This window comes from Octopus bimaculoides, chromosome 3, assembly GCF_046866305.1.
Source record: "Octopus bimaculoides isolate indiv1 chromosome 3, ASM4686630v1, whole genome shotgun sequence".
Taxonomy (NCBI): Eukaryota; Metazoa; Mollusca; class Cephalopoda; order Octopoda; family Octopodidae; genus Octopus; species Octopus bimaculoides.
Window position 1 is genome coordinate 105,753,176 of NC_142930.1, and position 20,000 is coordinate 105,773,175.

The window sequence follows — 20,000 nt, forward strand, 5'->3', positions numbered from 1 at the left end:
AAAGAACTAGGGCTTCGAGCTAAACGTAAAATTCCGTTTGCTTTACCTATTCGAAGAAATGTGTTTGCTCGTTTCAGATCATCTTCACTATCCATTTCAGGGTCGGCTTCATTCGCACTGTTCACCAATTCGTCACTGCTAGAAGCTTCTTCAGCCTGGACATAGATAACCCATTGTGATGTCACACACATCAAGGTAATTGTTGCTAAAAGAACGATTCTCCAAAGACCGGCCATTTTCTTTAACAAGATTCTGGAAAAGAGAAGAAAAGAAAGAAAGAATATATTTAGTTAAAGGAAATATAACAAAATAGCTTGAAATATACTCATCAAGTTTCATATTAGCACTAATTTTTAAATACCTAGGCGAAGGCTAAAGTTAACTGAATTGATTGATACAAGAATATTGTTTGTAGTTGTGTAGTAAAATTAAGAAGAATAGTAAAATTATGTTTTTGTGGTATTTTGAATATAAAAATATCTTATTTATACAGTGAGGAATGCCTTTTTACTCCGGTAAGCAGTCATAGCTACTGCTCAACCGACATAGAGTGTTAAATAATGGAAATATATATATATTTTTACTTTAACCTACTTTATTTGGCATAATGCGGACATGGGGTAGAGAGTAAAAAGTTATGGGGTATATTGAGTGTAAGTCAATAATGCAAACGTTTCAATTAGGATTGGCTCCACCATTAAAGTATTCGTCTTCGATCCATGAAGATGCTTCAAAGCATCTGCTCGGTCTTTTTGCAATAACAACTAAATATCTGTGAAACTATACCATCTCTAAAAGAAAAGAAATGTATTGCAGAAGTCACCACTTCAATAACCGTAAATTCGTAAAGAAGACGGGACAACCTCTGTAGGGACGCCGTTAGGGCGAGAGATAACTCTATGGCCTCACAGTTCAGTACGCCGGGCGTAGACACTCCTGGGAAGACGAAATTTGCGATATATAAAAAGCTGGATTTATGGGGTTTCACAGAGGTTCGGCCAGCTATAAATGTGTCAAAATAAAAACAGCACCACCACTACCAACAGCAATAACAACGTTAATACAGTGTTGGAGTTAGGAAACAGCATACTGACTTTCATTTAGGGTGGGAAACTAAAGAGGTTCGAATTATTTTACAACCGTTTTCAGCATTTTAAGACTTATGAATATTGGAAAATAAAATATAATAAAAGGAAGAATAAAACAATAAAGTTTTCATTACAGAACTTTAATACATTTGTAAACAATATAAAACGATTATATACACATGTTTTGAGGTTTGCTTGTATATTGCATTCATAGCAATAACATCAGTAAAAACTTACCAGATTGCCATCAACATGTAGTTAGATATCGAAGTACAATATTAATGAAGGCAAGATTTGAGAGGAAGCAGGACTTTTGGAACTTTTTAACTATTGTCCCCTTCCATTTACTAAAACTTTTTAAACGCGCTTCTAGCTGTAATTCTATGGCCCGTCCCCATTTTTAATGTACATATATGTAATATGGAATTTAAATTCGAGGCGGATGACTACTTACAACAGCAAAGACTCACCAATTAGCTTCATATTTGTTTCATATTTACATCAGTAGCTACCAGTATCTTTATTTTTTGATTTAAAGTCATGTATTCCGCATAGACTCCCATCCGCCACAAACACACACACACTCACACACACACAAACACACACACACACACACACACACACACACAAACACACAAACACACACAGACACACACAAACACACAAACACACACACACACACACACACACACACACACACACACACACACACACATTTCTCTGCCCGAAGGAGAGTTTACACTTCTCTTTTTATAAAGTTCCTATCTGGCAAACGGCACTGGGATATAGCAGTAGTTAATATATTTAACTAATATACTATCGGTGTGTATGGGAAGGTTGTTACAATTTGTCACTCTTGTAGTAGGATTGAAATAGTTACTTTAAATAATTAACTCTGAAGAGACTTACTATGCTAGGCGCATATAGAGCATAAATCAATTAGGATCGAAGGACTCAACACTCAACTTTGTGTTCATTTACTGGAAGTTCAAGTTACATAGTCATTTCGCTGAGTTGCACGTATATATGTGAGTGTGTGTGTGTGTGTGTGTGTGTGTGTGTGTGTGTGTGTGTGTGTGTGTGTGTGTGTGTGTGTGTGTGCGCGTGTGTCAAACGATGAAAATGATTGCTCAACACCGCATTGGTGGATATGACTTCTTTATTTGTGAATTAAGGCTATCATTGGTTTCATGTTAAAACAAAGTAGGAAACATTTTCAAGCCTATCACATGGGGAAAGGTGTTCCCTTCCATTGTGGAAAACACTGCCTCGTTTAGTTCGCGGGGATTCTCGTGTATTCACGTGAATAAAACAATGAATCAAGGGACGTTACTTTTGGGTGGCATCTTTTGAATGTTTCTCTCCGTTGGATTTATCTTTTGGACAAATTGCTATGTGGTTAATTTGTTAGTATTATTTTGTTTTGGGTGGTTATATACGTGGTTAAGAAGCTTGTTGCAGAAACTTGAGGTATTGTGTCCAATCGAATTGCGCGGCACCTTGAGTAAGTGTCTTCTACTTTAGCCCTGGGCCGACCAAAACCTTGAGAGTGGATTTGGAAGATGGAAAATGAAAAAAAGAATCAATGTGCTTGTATTTTTTGTTTTATTTTTATAATTTGCTGCCGTAATGTAAAAGTTTTATGGAAACCCCATCCACTGAAGGTTTTCACTGATACTGATCTAAAGCAAACCAATTATCTTAGATCATGTTTTGGTTTGTACCTATACATATATGTGTGTGTTTGTGTGAGTGCGCGCGCGCATATACGTATATGTATGTGATTCTACGTGAGTGTCTGAGATGTAACACAAGTTCATATTCCTATACTTAATGCATTCTTGCTCTTTTCAGCATGTCTCTTGGTGTATTAATCTATATATATATTCACACTTGCTTGTAGTCCATTCAATCTATCAATATGCCCCCTATTAAGGCGTGGAGGCGCAATGGCCCAGTGGTTAGGGCAGCGGACTCGCGGTCATAGGATCGCGGTTTCGATTCCCAGACCGTTCGTTGTGAGTGTTTATTGAGAGAAAACACCTAAAGCGCCACGAGACTCCGGCAGGGGATGGTGGCGAACCCTGCTGTACTCTTTCACCACAACTTTCTCTCACTCTTACTTCCTGTTTCTGTTGTGCCTGTAATTCAAAGGGTCAGCCTTGTCACACTGTGTCACGCTGAATATCCCCGAGAATTACGTTAAAGGTAGACGTGTCTGTGGAGTGCTCAGCCACTTGCATGTTAATTTCACGAGTAGGCAGTTCCGTTGATCGGATCAACTGGAACCCTCGACGTCGTAAGCGACGGAGTGCCAACAATCTATTAAGGCAGCATGCTGGCTGAATCTTTACCATGGCGGAAAATATGATTAGCGGTATTTCTCCCGTCTTAACGTTCTCAGTTCGAAAGCTACCAAAGTTAGCTGGCACTTATGTTATTGACCTCATAGGTAAAGTCGACCTCGAGGACAATTGAATCTTGAAGGTAAAGACGGGCGAAATACCGCTAAGAAATTTGCCCAGTGAGTTGACGATTCGGCCAGCACGCTGCCTCAATAAATAAGAAGAGGCATACACATGTATTCGTTCGTTCTCTGAGATACTGTAGTTCCTGCTCTCTCTCTCTCTCTCTCTCTCTCTCTGTTTCAGGATGTGTTCGGGTATATATATTCGCATACATTTCTCTATCTGCTTAGCTAGCTAAATATGATATTCATATTTTCTTTCTCAATGACGCGAAACATTGCGTGTCGCCATCAGATACTGTGGTCATACTTCAATAAAAATTATTTTAACACGAGATAAAACGAATATTATGAAGCGAAGAGGGGAAAGTGATAGAGAGATATATAGACAAATATCACGCATTTCGTGAGATGGTTTGTACATGTGTAGGCGTTTAGGCAAACCTGGAGAATGTGAAATAAACAAATTATAGGTGAGAATGTTTGTGCATGTTTTTATGTGAATATGTGTGTGTGTATGTATGTGTGTATGTATGTATGTGTGTATGTATGTATGTGTGTGCGTGCCTGTGTACATACATACATACACACATATGTATATATCTGCATCTGTGTAAGTTTGATTGTTATTGTATCTGTCTGTGTGGGTGTGTAAAAGGAAAAGAACGAGAGGTGAGCGAGTGAGTTAAAGAGGGAGAGTGAGAGAGGAGATTATAAAGTCGAAAACTTCAAATGATTTTAACTCCCTTATCATTTCCATGCTACATTTGATACATTGACTTCGAGAATCTGTAATTGCTTTTTATTAGACTAGAAGCAGTATCGCCTAGAGGGTCGATGTTTAGTCTATCGTTTGAGTGTCTATTGAGAATCGATGCCATTAACTGTTGGCTGCTTATTGGATAGTATCACGTGATATTTTTCAACCTCTTTTTTTTTCGGCTTTTTATGGAATTCCATTTAACACACCGGAAAGCTTTAAATTACTAATTATGAGTAAAATAGTATGGTGCATGTTTTGAGTATTTCGTGTTAATATTAGTTAATGTTCTTCTGTAAGTGCCCTGATATCTGACCTTTGCAAATACAGTGATTGCTAAAGCAGATGATTTACTCTTTCTCTTTTTTTTTCTTTTTTTATAATAATATTTGCTTTGAGTAAGGCGGTGAGCTGGCAAAAACGTTAGCACGCCGGGCGAAATGCTTAGCGGTATTTCGTCTGCCGTTACGTTCTGAGTTCAAATGCCGCCGAGGTCGACTTTGCCTTTCATCCTTTCGGGGTCGATAAATTAAGTACCAGTTACGCACTGGGGTCGATGTAATCGACTTAATCCGTTCGTCTGTTCTTGTTTGTTCCCTCTATGTTTAGCCCCTTTTGGGCAATAACGAAATAGGTATTTCGTCTGCCGTTACGTTCTGAGTTCAAATTCCGCTGAGGTCGACATTGCCTTTCATCCTTTCTGGGTAGATTAAATAAGTACCAATTACGCACTGGGGTTGATATAATCGGCTTAATCCGTTTGTCTTTCCTTGTTAGTCCCCTCTGTGTGTAGCCCCTTGTGGGCAGTAAAGAAATGTTAGCACGCCGGGTGAAATACTTAGCGGTATTTCGTCTGCCGCTACGTTCTGAGTTCAATTTCCGCCGAGGTCTACTTTGCCTTTCATCCTTTCGGGGTCGATAAATTAAGTTTTAATCCTAATATTGTATTACGTATGTACGTGTATGTATGTATGTATGTGTGTATGTATGTATGTATGCATGTATTATTCTAGCTCCAAGTAGGTTTTTTTATACTCAGTAAGCTTTCTTGGTATATTTCTAGGGGTTGGTTGAATCAGTACGTTTATTTTGGTATTGCAATATGCTATCTAGAAGGCCGTCGTGGCTAATCTTGTTTTGTGTGATATTGTAAATAAAAATTGCAGTGTTATCTATCAGCTGATGATATCCTATCTATTATTATCTATCTCATTCATACATACATGTCTGTATGTGTGCGCGCGCATGCGTGTCTGTGTGTGCCTGTGTGTATGTGTGTGTGCGCGCGCGCGCATAACTGTGTGTGTGTTTGTCTATATGTGTCTGAGTGTAAATTCATTTTTGATCCTCACATGTATTACAATGCGTGACTTCCGGGCTTGTGCGCGAGGTGTGGTAGGTAAACAAAGAGTTCCGCTTTGCTTTAAGACGAATTTCTTATTTTCAGAAATATATGCATGGTTACGCAGACGATAGTAAGAGATACGTAAGTGGCACACTGTATCTGTTAATCTATGTGAACCACTATTTAAAGACTTACAAGTGTATATGTGTGTATGTATGCGTGTGTATGACAGTGTGTCTGCGTGGGAGGTCTCTTCTATCTATCTATCTATCTATCTACCTACCTATCTATTTCTCTCTCTCTCTCTCTCTCTCTCTCTCTCTATATATATATATATATATATATATATATATATATATATATATATATATACGTGTGTGTGTGTGCGTGCGTGCGTATGTGTATGTGTATGTGTGTGTGTGCCGTCTTCGTGTTTGTATATATATACATATTTAGATGCACACACATCGAAGTATATCTATCTCTAAATATATGTGTGTATATATATATATATATATATATATATGTATATATATATATATATATATATATATATATATATATATATATATATATATATATATGTATGTATGTATATATATATATATATATATATATATATATATATATATATATATATATATATGTGTGTGTGTGTGTGTGTGTGTGTGTGTGTGTGTGTGTGTGTGTAAATATATATATATATGAATATAAGGGGCTAATGCCGTTTCGCACCTCTCTTTGAAAAATGCATTTTCTTAAAAATAACTTTTCGGAATCCTATGCTTTAGATGTTGGAGATTACAAATATGGCAATTTTTAAAAAATTTCATGTATAGTTTCATAAATATAAACTACATGCGTACATGTATGTTAGCACCATACACATGTTTTTACAGAACCCTTAATACGTTGATATCGAAATATAAGCAGTAATGATATACAATGATATATATCCAAAATCTATATTTATACATTATTGTGTGTGTGTGTATATATATATATATATGTATATATATATGTATATATGTATATATACATGCATACATACATACATATATATATATATATATATATATATATATATATATATATATATATATATATATATATATATACATATGTACATACACATATATACGTATATATATATAGACTGGTAGATATATTCATACATATATACATACACATACATGCATACATACATGCATGCATACATACACACATATATATATATGCATTTATTTATACATACATATATGTATTTGTTTATATACATATATGTTCAAATACACACACATACACACACACATATACATATGATTGTATCCAATTATATATGCATATGTATATGAATGTATGCATGTAAATCTTCTTTCGGGCTTCTTTCAGTTTCTTTCTAGCAAATCCACTCACAAAATTTTGGTCGACTGGGGTTATAATAGAAGATACTTGCCCAAGGTACCACGCAGTAGGACTGAACCCTGGTTGGGGTGCAAGCATTTTGCTAAACAGCCGCGTCTGGGAATATGCATGTGTGTGTGTCTGTGTGAGTGTCATGTGTGGGCTGTTGGCTATATATGTGTATGCATGTTTGTGTGTGTACGTCATGGCGTTTATTTCGTGGATATAAACCAAAGATTTGTTAAAGATAATACACACACACACACACACACACACACACACACACACTTATATATTTAATATTTGCCGTATAGGGTGGATCTAAGAATGGCTTGCATTCAAAAGTCAATTGGAAATCTCATGCTCCTCTTTATTATCATCATTATTATCTATAACAATAGTACATTTGACAGAAATAACAAAGTCAACCTCAGCAATAGCCATAACAAGAATTATATCGTCATCATCAACAACAACAAACATAGCCATTCGATATTATAAATATAGAAAAACAATGAGAACACCAGCAGCCACTATTTAATGGGATATTCTATGCGAGGTCACCCTGCTTGCTAGAAATGACAGCACACATTTCCCAAGGTTGTAATGCAACGTCATAAAATGGGACACATCAGAAAATAAGTCCTTTATAGACTACACTTGGAAAAATATTGCATTTCATGATAGGTCTGTCTTCTGTATTAGATTGAGGGACCTGGAGTTAAATGACAAGAATATCTTATTATATAATGTTTCGATTATGAAACAAGGCCATACATTTGTACAGAAAACCTAGTTAGGTTTGGGGTCGAAGTTAAGTCATGTTTTTACATCACTAATTATTGCCTAATGAAGTACAGCCTAGTAATTATTTCATAGTAATTATTTATCAGGCTAAATAAACAAGAATTTTACAAGTCATTGTTAAACTGCAGTCTCCACTTTCTTTACAATAAGATACTGAAGGAGTAATAAAGGTGATTTGAAATTTCACAAATGAGCTAAATAACGAATGAAGGCAATAAGAAACAATATAAAATTTGTCAATACAGCACTTATTACATCCATCATCAAAATTACTTGAAAATATCGATTGCTCTTAACCTGTTGAGAGGTGAAGTTTTTTTCAAGAGACTGCGTAGTTTTGGATCAAGTGATTTCAGTAGTTTTATCAATACTTAAGTTTTGGATCCTAAAGGGATTAACAGTTATCAGTAAAATATTCAGTTCCTGTTGTTGTTGGCACTCCGTCGCTTACGAGGGTTCCAGTTGATCCGATCAACTGAACAGCCTGCTCGTGAAATAAACGTGCAAGTGGCTGAGCACTTCACGGACACGTGTACCTTTAACGTATTTCTCGGGGATATTCAGCGTGACACGGCTGACCCTTTTGAACTACAGGCACAACAGAAACAGGAAGTAAGAGTGAGAGAAAGTTCTGGTGAAAGAGTACAGCAGGGTTCGCCACCATCCCCTGCCGGAACCTCGTGGAGCTTTAGGTGTTTACGCTCAATAAACACTCACAACGCCTGGTCTGGGAATCGAAACCGCGATCCTATGACCGCGAGTCCGCTTCCCTAACCACTGGGCCATTGCGCCTCCACTTATTCAGTTCCATATACCTCTTATACTTAAAGCAATACAGTAAGGACGATTTTTCTCACTAAATTCGTTTTAAATCTTGACTTCATTCATTCGACAAACAAGGTAGAAAAAAAAACTCTTACGGTGTATTTCTGTTTTCTCAACGGCGTTATCAACATTAGTGAAGTGAATAGACTTTATAAATGAAAGCAATAAGACACCCAGTCCTACCTCAACAGACTACATCTTGAAGAACTGTAATTAAAACGCTATCACTCATTTGGAAGACTGCATTAGATTTATCATATGAGAATTAAAGATGGAATATTCATGTTGATGTAGTTGTGGTTTAAATGCAAGACAGTTTTCATATTTGACCAAAGGCATTCGAGCAGTAACCAACTTATTTTAAGATATCAAGGACCACATTGTCCTATATATTCGTTTTTATTTAGAATTGTAGGGTTTGATTTGAGATTGATCGACCAACTACATTACAGCTGCCCAGAGCTATTAGAAGTTTACATCAAATTGAATAAGGTCAAGCAGGAAACGTGAGAAATGTAAAATAAATTTCTCAAATGCAGAATAATTTAATAAAAGACTGACAGAGAGGCTTCTAAGGAAATCGTTTAGTAATGGTTAACTGGGGCACCACCTGAAAGACGTTTTAGCCGAATGAATCGACGCCATTAATTATTTAAAGCCTGATATATATGCTATCGGTCACTTTTGCCGAATCACTAAGTTACGGAGACGTAAACACTCTAACACTAGTTGCCAAGCGTTGATGGGGGACAAACACAGACACAAAGACACACAAGCACATGCAAACACAAACATGTATACATATATACACACACACAATACATCCTTTTGTTATTTACACCACCTGTCCTCGTCTGTTGTTGTTTTTTCGTACATTCTCCCATATATATATATATATATATATATATATATATATATATATATATATATATATATATATATGACGGGCTTCTTTCAGAGTCCGTGCCACAAGTCTACTCATAAGGCTTTGGTCGGCCCGAGCTTATATTAAAATGCAGTGGGACTGTACCCAGATCCATATTTTCAGGAAGCAAACTTCTTACCACACAGCCACGCCTATGCCTATATTTAAGGCTACATTATTCCGCATGTTTCAGTGACTTTTGATTGAGATCTGCTTCAGAAAAAAGTGACAGTGCTGTAGCTGACGGAATCAGTGGTGTCCTACCTTACTGGTCAAATGCTCAGTCAATTGTATCCCATCTTCAGCTTTAAACGCCGTTCTAGCCAAAACACGTACACAATGGCCTGGTACATTGAGATTTTAAAACAGGATAGAAACAGAGACACTTCACTCTTGTAACTAGTGAACCATACTAAAAACCTTAACGCTGACTCTAGTCAGTTTAGCACTGACAAGGGCCTTCCTTGTTAAACCGTCTTCCTACCGAGGAATATTTGTTATTGTTATTATCATACTGCTCAGGTCTGATTAAGCTGGCCTATGATCAAAAGCAATCTCGCGTTGACCATCCAAGCATTTTTTTCAGATAATGTGTTTTCACCTTCTTTTAAAAGATTTACTGAGTGTGATTTGAAGTAGATTTGGCAGTTAGTTCTAGCAGGTTCATTAACTACATGGAGGTTCTTTCATTACAAAGTCGATGGATGTGTTCACTTTGGAGGTGAATGTTGTTTTGAATTGTAAATTATTTTTGATTAGCTCAATTTGCAGACAAATACACACTTGGACTATGAAAGTAAAGATTAACTAATGACTTCTTAAGTGGTGATCAATAATCAGTTGTTTTGTGGTACATATACGGGCCTTAAGACCTAAGTAAATTACAACCAGAGCATCTATCTGTATGTGTGCGTGAGAAAGATCGAGCGAGAGAGAGGGGGAGAGAGAGAGAGAGAGAGAGAGAGAGAGAGAGGAAGAGAGAGTCGGGTAGAGGAGAAAGAGAGACAGACAAACAGACAGAGATGAATATATTAAAACTATAAAAAAATTATGAGAATATTTCTATCATCTCCATAATATATTTCTTATTTTAATTTTATTTATTTATTGATATATTTTGCTTTTTTTCAAATCATACATCTAAATTTGATCTTCACGCAGGACTTCCAACCCTTGTAAAATGTTCCATTATAGAGCAGCCTAAAGCAAGGTGAAGTTTATATATATATATATATATATATATAGTTTATACAAACTAATTTCTCCTGAAATATTAGTAATTATGATGTTTTAACGAAAATTTAAAGACTTGCGGCCGTTTTATGTTTGAAGTAACGTGTCAGTTACTTCGTTCTCTTCGTTTTTTCGAAGACGGTACTCACTTTAATTACTCTGTAATGAGTTCATCTCGTGAATCTAGTAATTCTGTGACAGATTGAATTGAAATTTCATTCAGTGTTTTTAATTTTTCAATTACAAACTAAAAATTGCCTGCTTCTTTGTTTCTTTCTATTGTGTTTGTTGTTTAAAATTTGACAAAAGGAAAGAGCTATAATCATTTGCTGATAGCATAGTTAACTAAAGACAGGGAAAAAAAAATAAAGCAAAACAACAATATGTTAGATCTAGAGTAATAATATAATTATACATAAATAAAGACACACACAGATAAACATTTATGTACATTCATGCAATTATCCGAAATCCTCTTTAACATCAATATAACCCAACTGGTAACCGAACTCATTGGTGTTAGTTGGGTTTCATAATGTCCCTCTCACCTTCCACTTTCTCTGTTACTACTTTCTTCCATCTCTCTCTTCACAACTACCTTCATCCACCTTCCTACTATTGCATCCTTTTAAATCCCGTTGATTTCAAAGTTCCTGTTATCTGTCATGGCTGATGGCTGCTCAGAATGATAGGTACCTATCCACCTTTCATAATATCAGTTCCCTGTAACAACCCAAGATATTGAACTAGGTGTACGCGAACAATTGAACAAGATAGCTATTCTCCTTCACTATTTTTTACGACAATGAATATGCTTTCATCTTTCGAAAATGACAACTTTCTAAATGTCTGTCTGTCAGCTTGTCTTTTTGCCTGTCCGTCTGTCTCTCTGTCTCCCCCTCTCTCTCTCTCTTGCTTGCAAAGAGAAAAGCGAAAATGAGCTTGAGAATAAAATAATGCTACTGAAGTAAATAAATACTATATTCAACATTGTCTCCGGACACATCTGTATTCTTAGCAGACATACATGTATGCACATGTGTTAAGATATATATATATATATATATATATATATATATATATAAACTGGCAATATGACCATCCCCAAGTACAACAACATATATATATATATATATATATATATATATATATATATATATATATATATATATATATATATATATATATATCAATTGCTGAGATCCACACACATGGGCGTTGTGTCTCTTTACATTTGTAACTCATCGCTTGACAGTCGATAATGGTATGTTTGTGTAATTTAATAGTACAGTATTAGACAACAATAGAATAAATACCAGGCTTGAAGAAATAACAAAACTGTTAGCACCGGGGTCGGTTTGATCAACTAAGCTCTGGCCAGAGTCCAATGACTGCAAGAGGTATGAGCATAAAAATGGAACGCCATCTAATGGTAATACTAGGCAGTACCACAGGAATAAATTTGCCTCTAAAGTACCTCCAAATACATTAGTTTTGTGTATATGCAGAGTGAGATTTCTCTCCAAATTCCATATTCTGCAAAATCCATTTGATAAACAAACGTTGAACAAATATTTGCAGAGTTATTATTACATGTAATGCAAAATTTGTGCACTCTATCATAGAAAGAATTAAGAATGATCCGTTGAGAAAAAGACATTCATATAATTGTGTAACTCTTTACACATTAGTGATTCGGTAATTTACAGGAAGTAAACATTATCTTACGTTCGATCAACGATATCGATCTGAGGATTAAACACCAGATAAAAAAAAATAATAGACGATATATGTGTACATATATATATAAGAACAGCTTTTTATGCAAGAAAGTGCTATAATAATGATTTTCTTTCCATTTCTTTGGTTCTAAAGAATGTTTTGGGTGTTTTGAAAAAAAAAAAGCAAAAAAAAAAAGGAAGAATATAATATAATCATAAAAGATGGAATTGTTAATGTTATTGAAGTTCAAGCGTGGAAAATAATTTTAGTTAGTTTCACCATTCAAGCGGTGTGTTGTTTTGATATAATACAACGTGATGTGTAGGTGCGTGCGTGAGTGTGTCTGTATGTGCGTGTGTTTGTTCTGTGAGTGTACACTGTACACACGTGTATGCGTTTAGAGTAAAATGTGCTTTGCATTGATACGCACTTGCTCGTTATTCGAATATGAGTATGTCGGTCAATTTCTTTATCAATGTCTTACTGTCTGTCTACATCTCCTTACCACTCTCTCTCTCTCTCTCTCTCTCTCTCTCTCTCTCTCTCTCTCTCTCTCTCTCTCTGTACATGTGTACGTCTGTATATAGGCATGTATCAATTTTAATGGGATGTGAAAATTCCTGAGTTGTCAGATTCTTGATTGTTTGTAAGTTCATCCTGTTTCAATGCAATTTAGCCTCACTATAAAATCTATCTATCTATCTATCTATCTATCTATCTATCTATCTATCTATCTATCTATCTATCTAGCTCTCTATGTAACGTATGCATATATATATATATATATATATATATATATATATATATATATATATATATATATATATATATATATATATATATTCATACATATTTATACCTATGTACATATATATGTATATACACCTATATATACATATGTATACACACTTATATGTATCTCTCTCTCTCCCAGTTCCTCTCTGTTTCTCTCTCTCTCTCTGTATAGATAATATATTTATATATACAGGGATTGGACAAAATAATGGAACCACCTAGTATCAAAGCATCATAATTTTGAAATATCCATAAAACTGTCAAATGTTTGTATATTTTTATGTTTTTTGATTTATTATTAGTGTTGCTTAAAATGTTTTGCTAAAATCGCTGTTTTTGTTTTCAAATATCATCAGAAAAAGGTAATTAAAATTCATTAAAATGACAGATCTATCGGAATTTCAAAGAGATAAAATGGTTGGTGCTCGTATGGCAGGCGCTAGCGTAACGAAAATAGCCGAAATATTTGGTGTATCAAGTACTGTCTCGAAAGTAATGACAGTCTTTGAGAAAGAGGGAAAAACTTCCTCGTCGAAACAAAACTCCGGAAGAAAACCATAACTTTCAGATAGGGACTGCCACGCGCTAACGCGAATTTTTAGAAAGGATTTCAAAAGTACAGCTCCCAAAATTACTGCACCTCGAGAACCAAGTTTCCACAAAAACTGTTCGCCGGGACCTGCACAAAGCCGGATTTCACGGGAGGGCTGCAATCAGAAAACTACTACTTTCAAAAACAAACGTTGCAAAGCTTTTAGAGTGGAGTGAAAACCTCCAGAATTGGTCGCTAGAGCAGTGGAAGAATGTTATTTTCTCGGACGAGTCATCCTTTACCTTATTTCCGACTACAAGCCGAGTATACGTGTGGAGACAGTCAAAATAAGCATTTGACCCAGACTGCCTTCTTCCAACTCTTATACATAGAGGAGGATCTGTGATGATCTGGGAGGCTACATCTTGGAAATCTGCCGGCCCACTGGTTTCTCTTCATAGCATAATTAATAGGCAAGATTATTTAAACATTTTATCTGATCAAATTCATCCTATGGTTGCTGAACTGTTTCCGGAAGGAAACGCAATTTTTCAGGATGATAATGCACCAATTCACACAGCTAAAGTTGTTACTGAATGGCACAAGAAACACTCTAGTGAAGTTGAACATCATATCTGGCCCCCACTGTCCCCAGATCTCAGTATTATTGAACATTTATTGTGCATTTTAGAAAAACAAGTAAAGAGTCGATACAAGAACTGCAAGAACTGGAGACTGTCTTAGCTGAAGAATGGACAAATGTTCCTTTGGAAACAATTCAAACTTTGTACGAGTCGAGTCCACATCTTCTAGAATTCAAGCTGTAATTACTGCCGAAGGCGGTCTTACCCCATATTAAAATAAATTTGTTTCAAATTTTAAGGTGTTTCCGTTATTTTGTCCAACCCCTGTATATGTATATACACACATGAATAGATAAACACACACAAACTCAAACACATTAGTTTGGAACAATAGAACGGTGGTAAATTTGCAGAGCTGTTGTAATATAGTTGTAATCTCAGGTGGTAGATTGTCGAAATGTTTCATTTTTCGGATAATAGACCTGCCTGAATCTATTTTGTCTCTCTGTTTCCTGAGTTCAAATTCTGTTTACTAACATCAGTTTCTTCGTGGTTGGTAAGGAGTTAATATGATAGATCTTGAATATGAGAGAGATGCGTCGACTGGACAAAGTGTTTTCCTCACCAACAGAACAAAGGGACCTCGCAAAGATGGACGAAATGCTACTCAGCATTTTGTTTGGCGTGCTAGCGGTTCCGTCAGCTCAGTGTCTTAATAATAATAATAATAATAATAATAATAATAATAATAATAATAATAATAATAATAATAATAATAATAATAATAATAATAGCTGGGACCTATATACACTGGAAGCTATGCCAACACTATGGAATAACAACACAAAAATGATGGTATAAACACACGCCAGAAAAGGTCACAAAAAACGAGAAAGCAACCATACTCTAGGATATGCCAATACACACAGATAGAGAAATTAAGGCAAATAGACCAGATATAGTTGTCAAAGATCATGAAGAAAAAATTGCTTTCTAATTGATGTATCAATACCAGCAGATGACAACGTTTCTCTAAAAGAAATGGAAAAACTTTCAAAATACAAAGACCTGGAAATAGAGATAACTCGAATGTGGAGTCTAAAAACAGAAACAATTCCTATCATAGTAGGTGCCTTAGGTATGATAAAAAAATATTCAGACAAATACATAACAAAAACACCAGGACTTACAAATATATATAACATACAGAAAATTGCACTACTGGGTACTGCACACATTCTACGCAAAACACTTTCAATACAGTAAACATAAGAGCACCACAGCAAACCACAGCGCATACCCAAGGCGCACAGAGCTGCGCTCGGTAGTGAAGTGAAAGCACGTTATAAAAATAAAACTACTGAACAATAATAATAATAATAATAATAATAATAATAATAATAATAATAATAATAATAATAATAATAATAATAATAATAATGATGATTATGAGGATGATGATGATGATAATCTCAAACTAGGAAACCCGAAAATGGCAGAAATTCAAAAGATAGTGCTCATGGGAATTGCCCATATCCTACGTAAATTACTGTCTATGTAATCTCAAGTTTTAAAACAAACTCATAACTTTCTTAAACATTCTCTAGAATAATACTATGTGCAAAACCGAATATATGACACCTAGGCATAACACCAACATGAACTTCTAGCTTGTTGTCTCTTGAGATTACTGGGAAAGACTTGGGGCCAACTTGTAGAAATACAATGGAAAAGTCAAACATATAGTAATAATAATAATAATAATAATAATAATAATAATAATAATAATAATAATAATAATAATAATAATAATACCAAAATCAAGATGAAGAAATAACTCACTTTATAAGGCTAACATCAAACTATATACAGAATGTAAGATGTACATTCGCTGATTCAAATAGCAAAGAAATTTCACTAAGAATACTGGAGTGCAGTTTGGGTTAAATAAGCGTGCTGTGTAAATTATGTAGATAAACTCTGATGACATATAATTACCGCAAGAAAGCATCGTTTGATCAATGTAGAATAATAAGGGATACAAATGCCTAGAGATGCTGCAAGACAATAGGGTAATGGAAGGAAAAATGAGAGAGAAAGTCACTAAAGAGTAGAAGATGAGTATAAGAAAAGTGCTCGAAATAAAATTAAACGGAGGGAATATGATTCAAGTCATAAACATAAGGGCTATGAAAGTATAAAGATGTTCTACACCCTTTCTGAAATGGACAAAAGACGAACGACAGAACTTGGATAGAAGAACTAGAAAACTGCTCACATTGGACAACGCGCTCCACCCCTAAAAGTAGTATCGACAGACTCCATTTCCAAGAAAGGAATGTGACAGAAGATTACTAAACGCAGGAGACACTGTTGGTAGCGCAGATTTGGGGTTGGAAATTATGTTGTGCAGAGTAAAGAAAGAATACTATTGGAACTTTAAAATGATATTGAAACAGTAAGAGAATTCAGGAAATGAAGGAAGAACAAGAGAGTAGGTGGATGCAAAGAAATGAAATTATATGGTCAATTCATACAACAAACCAAGAATGTTAGAGATAAATAATTCTGGCTCTTATTGACTGACGGAAGCCTAAAACGAGAGACGGAAGTGCTAATTACAGCCGCTCAAGTACAAGCTATTAGGGAGTATCTGATAGAGTTAAGGATCGAGAAAACTCAGTTTAATGTAGGTAGAATCTACAGGAAAGGAGTTAGAAGTATCAATCATCTCATGTGTGAGTATAATAACGTAATACAAAAACGGTTTCAGCGCATGTATGACTGTGTAGCTAAAAGAATGCATTAGATCTTAGCCAAATGTGTGGTTTACCATCCCTGGAAGAAGTGCAAAAGATTGTTTTACCTACAATGTCACATGTAATGAGAAGAGCGCTGGCGATGTGATAACGATAACCTTCCATGTAAAGAATTATTTTTTCTATATAACTTTGCTGAATTTTGTAAATGAAGATTCTGCTGTGTTTATTTAATTGGCCTATCTCTGTCTACCGTGAGATTCTATGCCTTAGGTGTCGGGAAGCCACTCGGCAACTTCCCCCCCCCCCAAAAAAAAAATACAGGAATAAAACTCTCATAATAATAATAATAATAATAATAATAATAATAATAATAATGATAATAATAACGATGATGATAATGATAATAATAATAATAATAATAATAATAATAATAATAATAATAATAATAATAATAATAATAATAATAATAATAATGATAATGATAATAATAATAATAATAAATAAAGAATATAACAAGCAGTAATTTACAAGAGATTAACTCAATTTGTCTTACCTATTAATTTCCTTGTCACGATTTCTGACAGTATAATTTGAACCTAATCTCTAAACCAAAGATTATATACGAATTCTGAACTCGTTAACTGTTAATCTAGAACCTATATTTATATTATCCATTACTTCTTTTCAAACGTAGACATGAATTGAATCTACTCTCCAATTTTTCTACTCGAAAGAATCGAGCCTCATTTAATTCACTTCCCGATATGTTTTGATAGCTTCATCCGATGAATAATAAAATTAAATAAAACATTTTCTTCTTAAGAACAATCTGGTATTGAAGGAAGCGGTTCTCATTTTCTATTGTAAAGATCATTCACATTACATGAAAGCTTAATTGTAAAATATAATTATCTATATTCTTCGTTGTTTCCTAGATTACTTCTGTTATATATGATGATTATCATGGAAGATTTGTTTTAATTATTCATTTTTATCTTTCATAGTTACAATGCTAGGGATTATTTTGCCGACTAGTTCCATGTCCAATGTTTATAATGCAATCGATTGAATTCACCTTAAAATTGCCACTCGTTCATATATTTTACTGACCTAATGAATATAAAGAGAACAGGTTTATCATTTGCAAGATTTGTACATAGAAAGTATAAAAACAAACCAAATGCTCTTAATTTTCCGCGTTTTCTACTCTGCAATCTAATCACAGATATTCTTTTATTTTTGAGAGAACGATTATTTTTCTTTGGATAAATATTTCCAATCAAGTGATTGTAATATTTTAATGTGATTTTTTAACCTGGAAAGATATGAAAACTTTTAAGTCCTAGGTAAAACTTGGGTTTGAGTTAAGGTATTCGATCATTCACATGTGTATACTCAAGATTCTGAAATATCAAACAACTAAGTTCGTTTATTGTACAGGGTGGTTGATTGTTCAACGGTCTATTAAAATTAAGAAGCTATTTAATAAACAATATCTCACTGTACTCTACCGGAAAACTATACCATCTTTAAAAGTTAGAAATACTGGAAAACGACTATCGAATGGAATGATAATCTTAAAGTTGCAAGATAATAGAGAAAAATAATCATGTACTAGGTTTAGGGTCAAATTGCTTTGCAAGGAAATGGAAAACTCACCGGAATTCAAGCATCTCAATCTACTTGATATTGGTTTTTAACCGATTAGGCATGAATGTTTTTTTTTTTTTTTTAGAGGAGTAGATATGAGAGGTTTTGCGGACATGTCTTTACGAAAGATTTGTGCGTTGTAGGTGAAATGATTGATTTGGTTTCAGTTGGAAATGGAATTGCTTTAATATTTTCTTTTTCAGAGATTACATTTTGTTCTTTTGCGCTTACCTATCAGAAAAAATATTAATTACAAAGTATCTACCTAAGGGAAATATCTTAATTTTTCCTAAATTCGCCAGTACAAATGAAACGGAAAATGATATGGTTATAAGGCGTAAATCGTAGTGTTGAAGGGGAAAATAATAACAAAGTTATAAAATGTTCAATTCAGCTGTTACGTTGTGATTAAATAGTTAAATACCCTCTTCAATCATGAATGACAATGGGATTGCACTTAGAATGTTCCCATCCAAAGCACAAGTCCGGGCAGGGTCGTTTATGAAAGACCAGCAGTCTCCCATGCATACCAGCGTCCCATCGCCATGCCACTAATGTTATCTCAGAGTAAAGCAAATGCCGATACAACATGGCAATAGTGATGTCACAGCTCATTTCTAAAGCTGAGTGAACTGGAGTAACGTGAAATAAGGTGTCTTGCTCAAGAATACAACACAATACACAGCCCGGTCTGGGAATCGAACTCACAACCTCATGATTGTGAGCCCGACGCTCTAACCACTGAGCCATGCGCCTTCACATACATACATATATGCATGCATGCATACAAACGTGTGTGCGAGTGTGTGCGTGTTGGACTGTTGACTCTTTCTCCGGCCCACTTCTTCCTTTCTCTTTGGACTTTCTTATGTTTCTTGTTTCCGGTGAAGAACTAAGCTTGAGACGTAAAACAACCACTCTTTTCCTTCCCTGAGCGTCTTATTAATACTTTGCATGTGTATGTCCTCACGATGTGGTTTTTTTTTGGTGTCTTTTTCCCCTGTTTTTTTTTTGTTTTTAATAAACTATATATATGTATGTATGTATGTATGTATGTATGTATGTATACATATACATATATTGCAAACATAGTTTGAAGAG

The 20,000-nt window shown here is 34.8% G+C and overlaps 1 protein-coding gene across 1 annotated transcript in view; it reads right to left on the bottom strand.

The window, feature by feature from the left end:
* LOC106884426 (uncharacterized) overlaps positions 1 to 20,000 on the bottom strand; it is a 52,793-nt gene that overhangs the window by 2,050 nt on the left and 30,743 nt on the right. Inside the window, exon 2 of the mRNA XM_089349430.1 lies at positions 1 to 252. This exon is cut by the window's left edge and continues 2,050 nt beyond it. Coding sequence (XP_089205556.1) covers positions 1 to 236 — 236 coding nt within the window. The 5' untranslated portion in view covers positions 237 to 252. The remainder of the gene's footprint in view (positions 253 to 20,000) is intronic.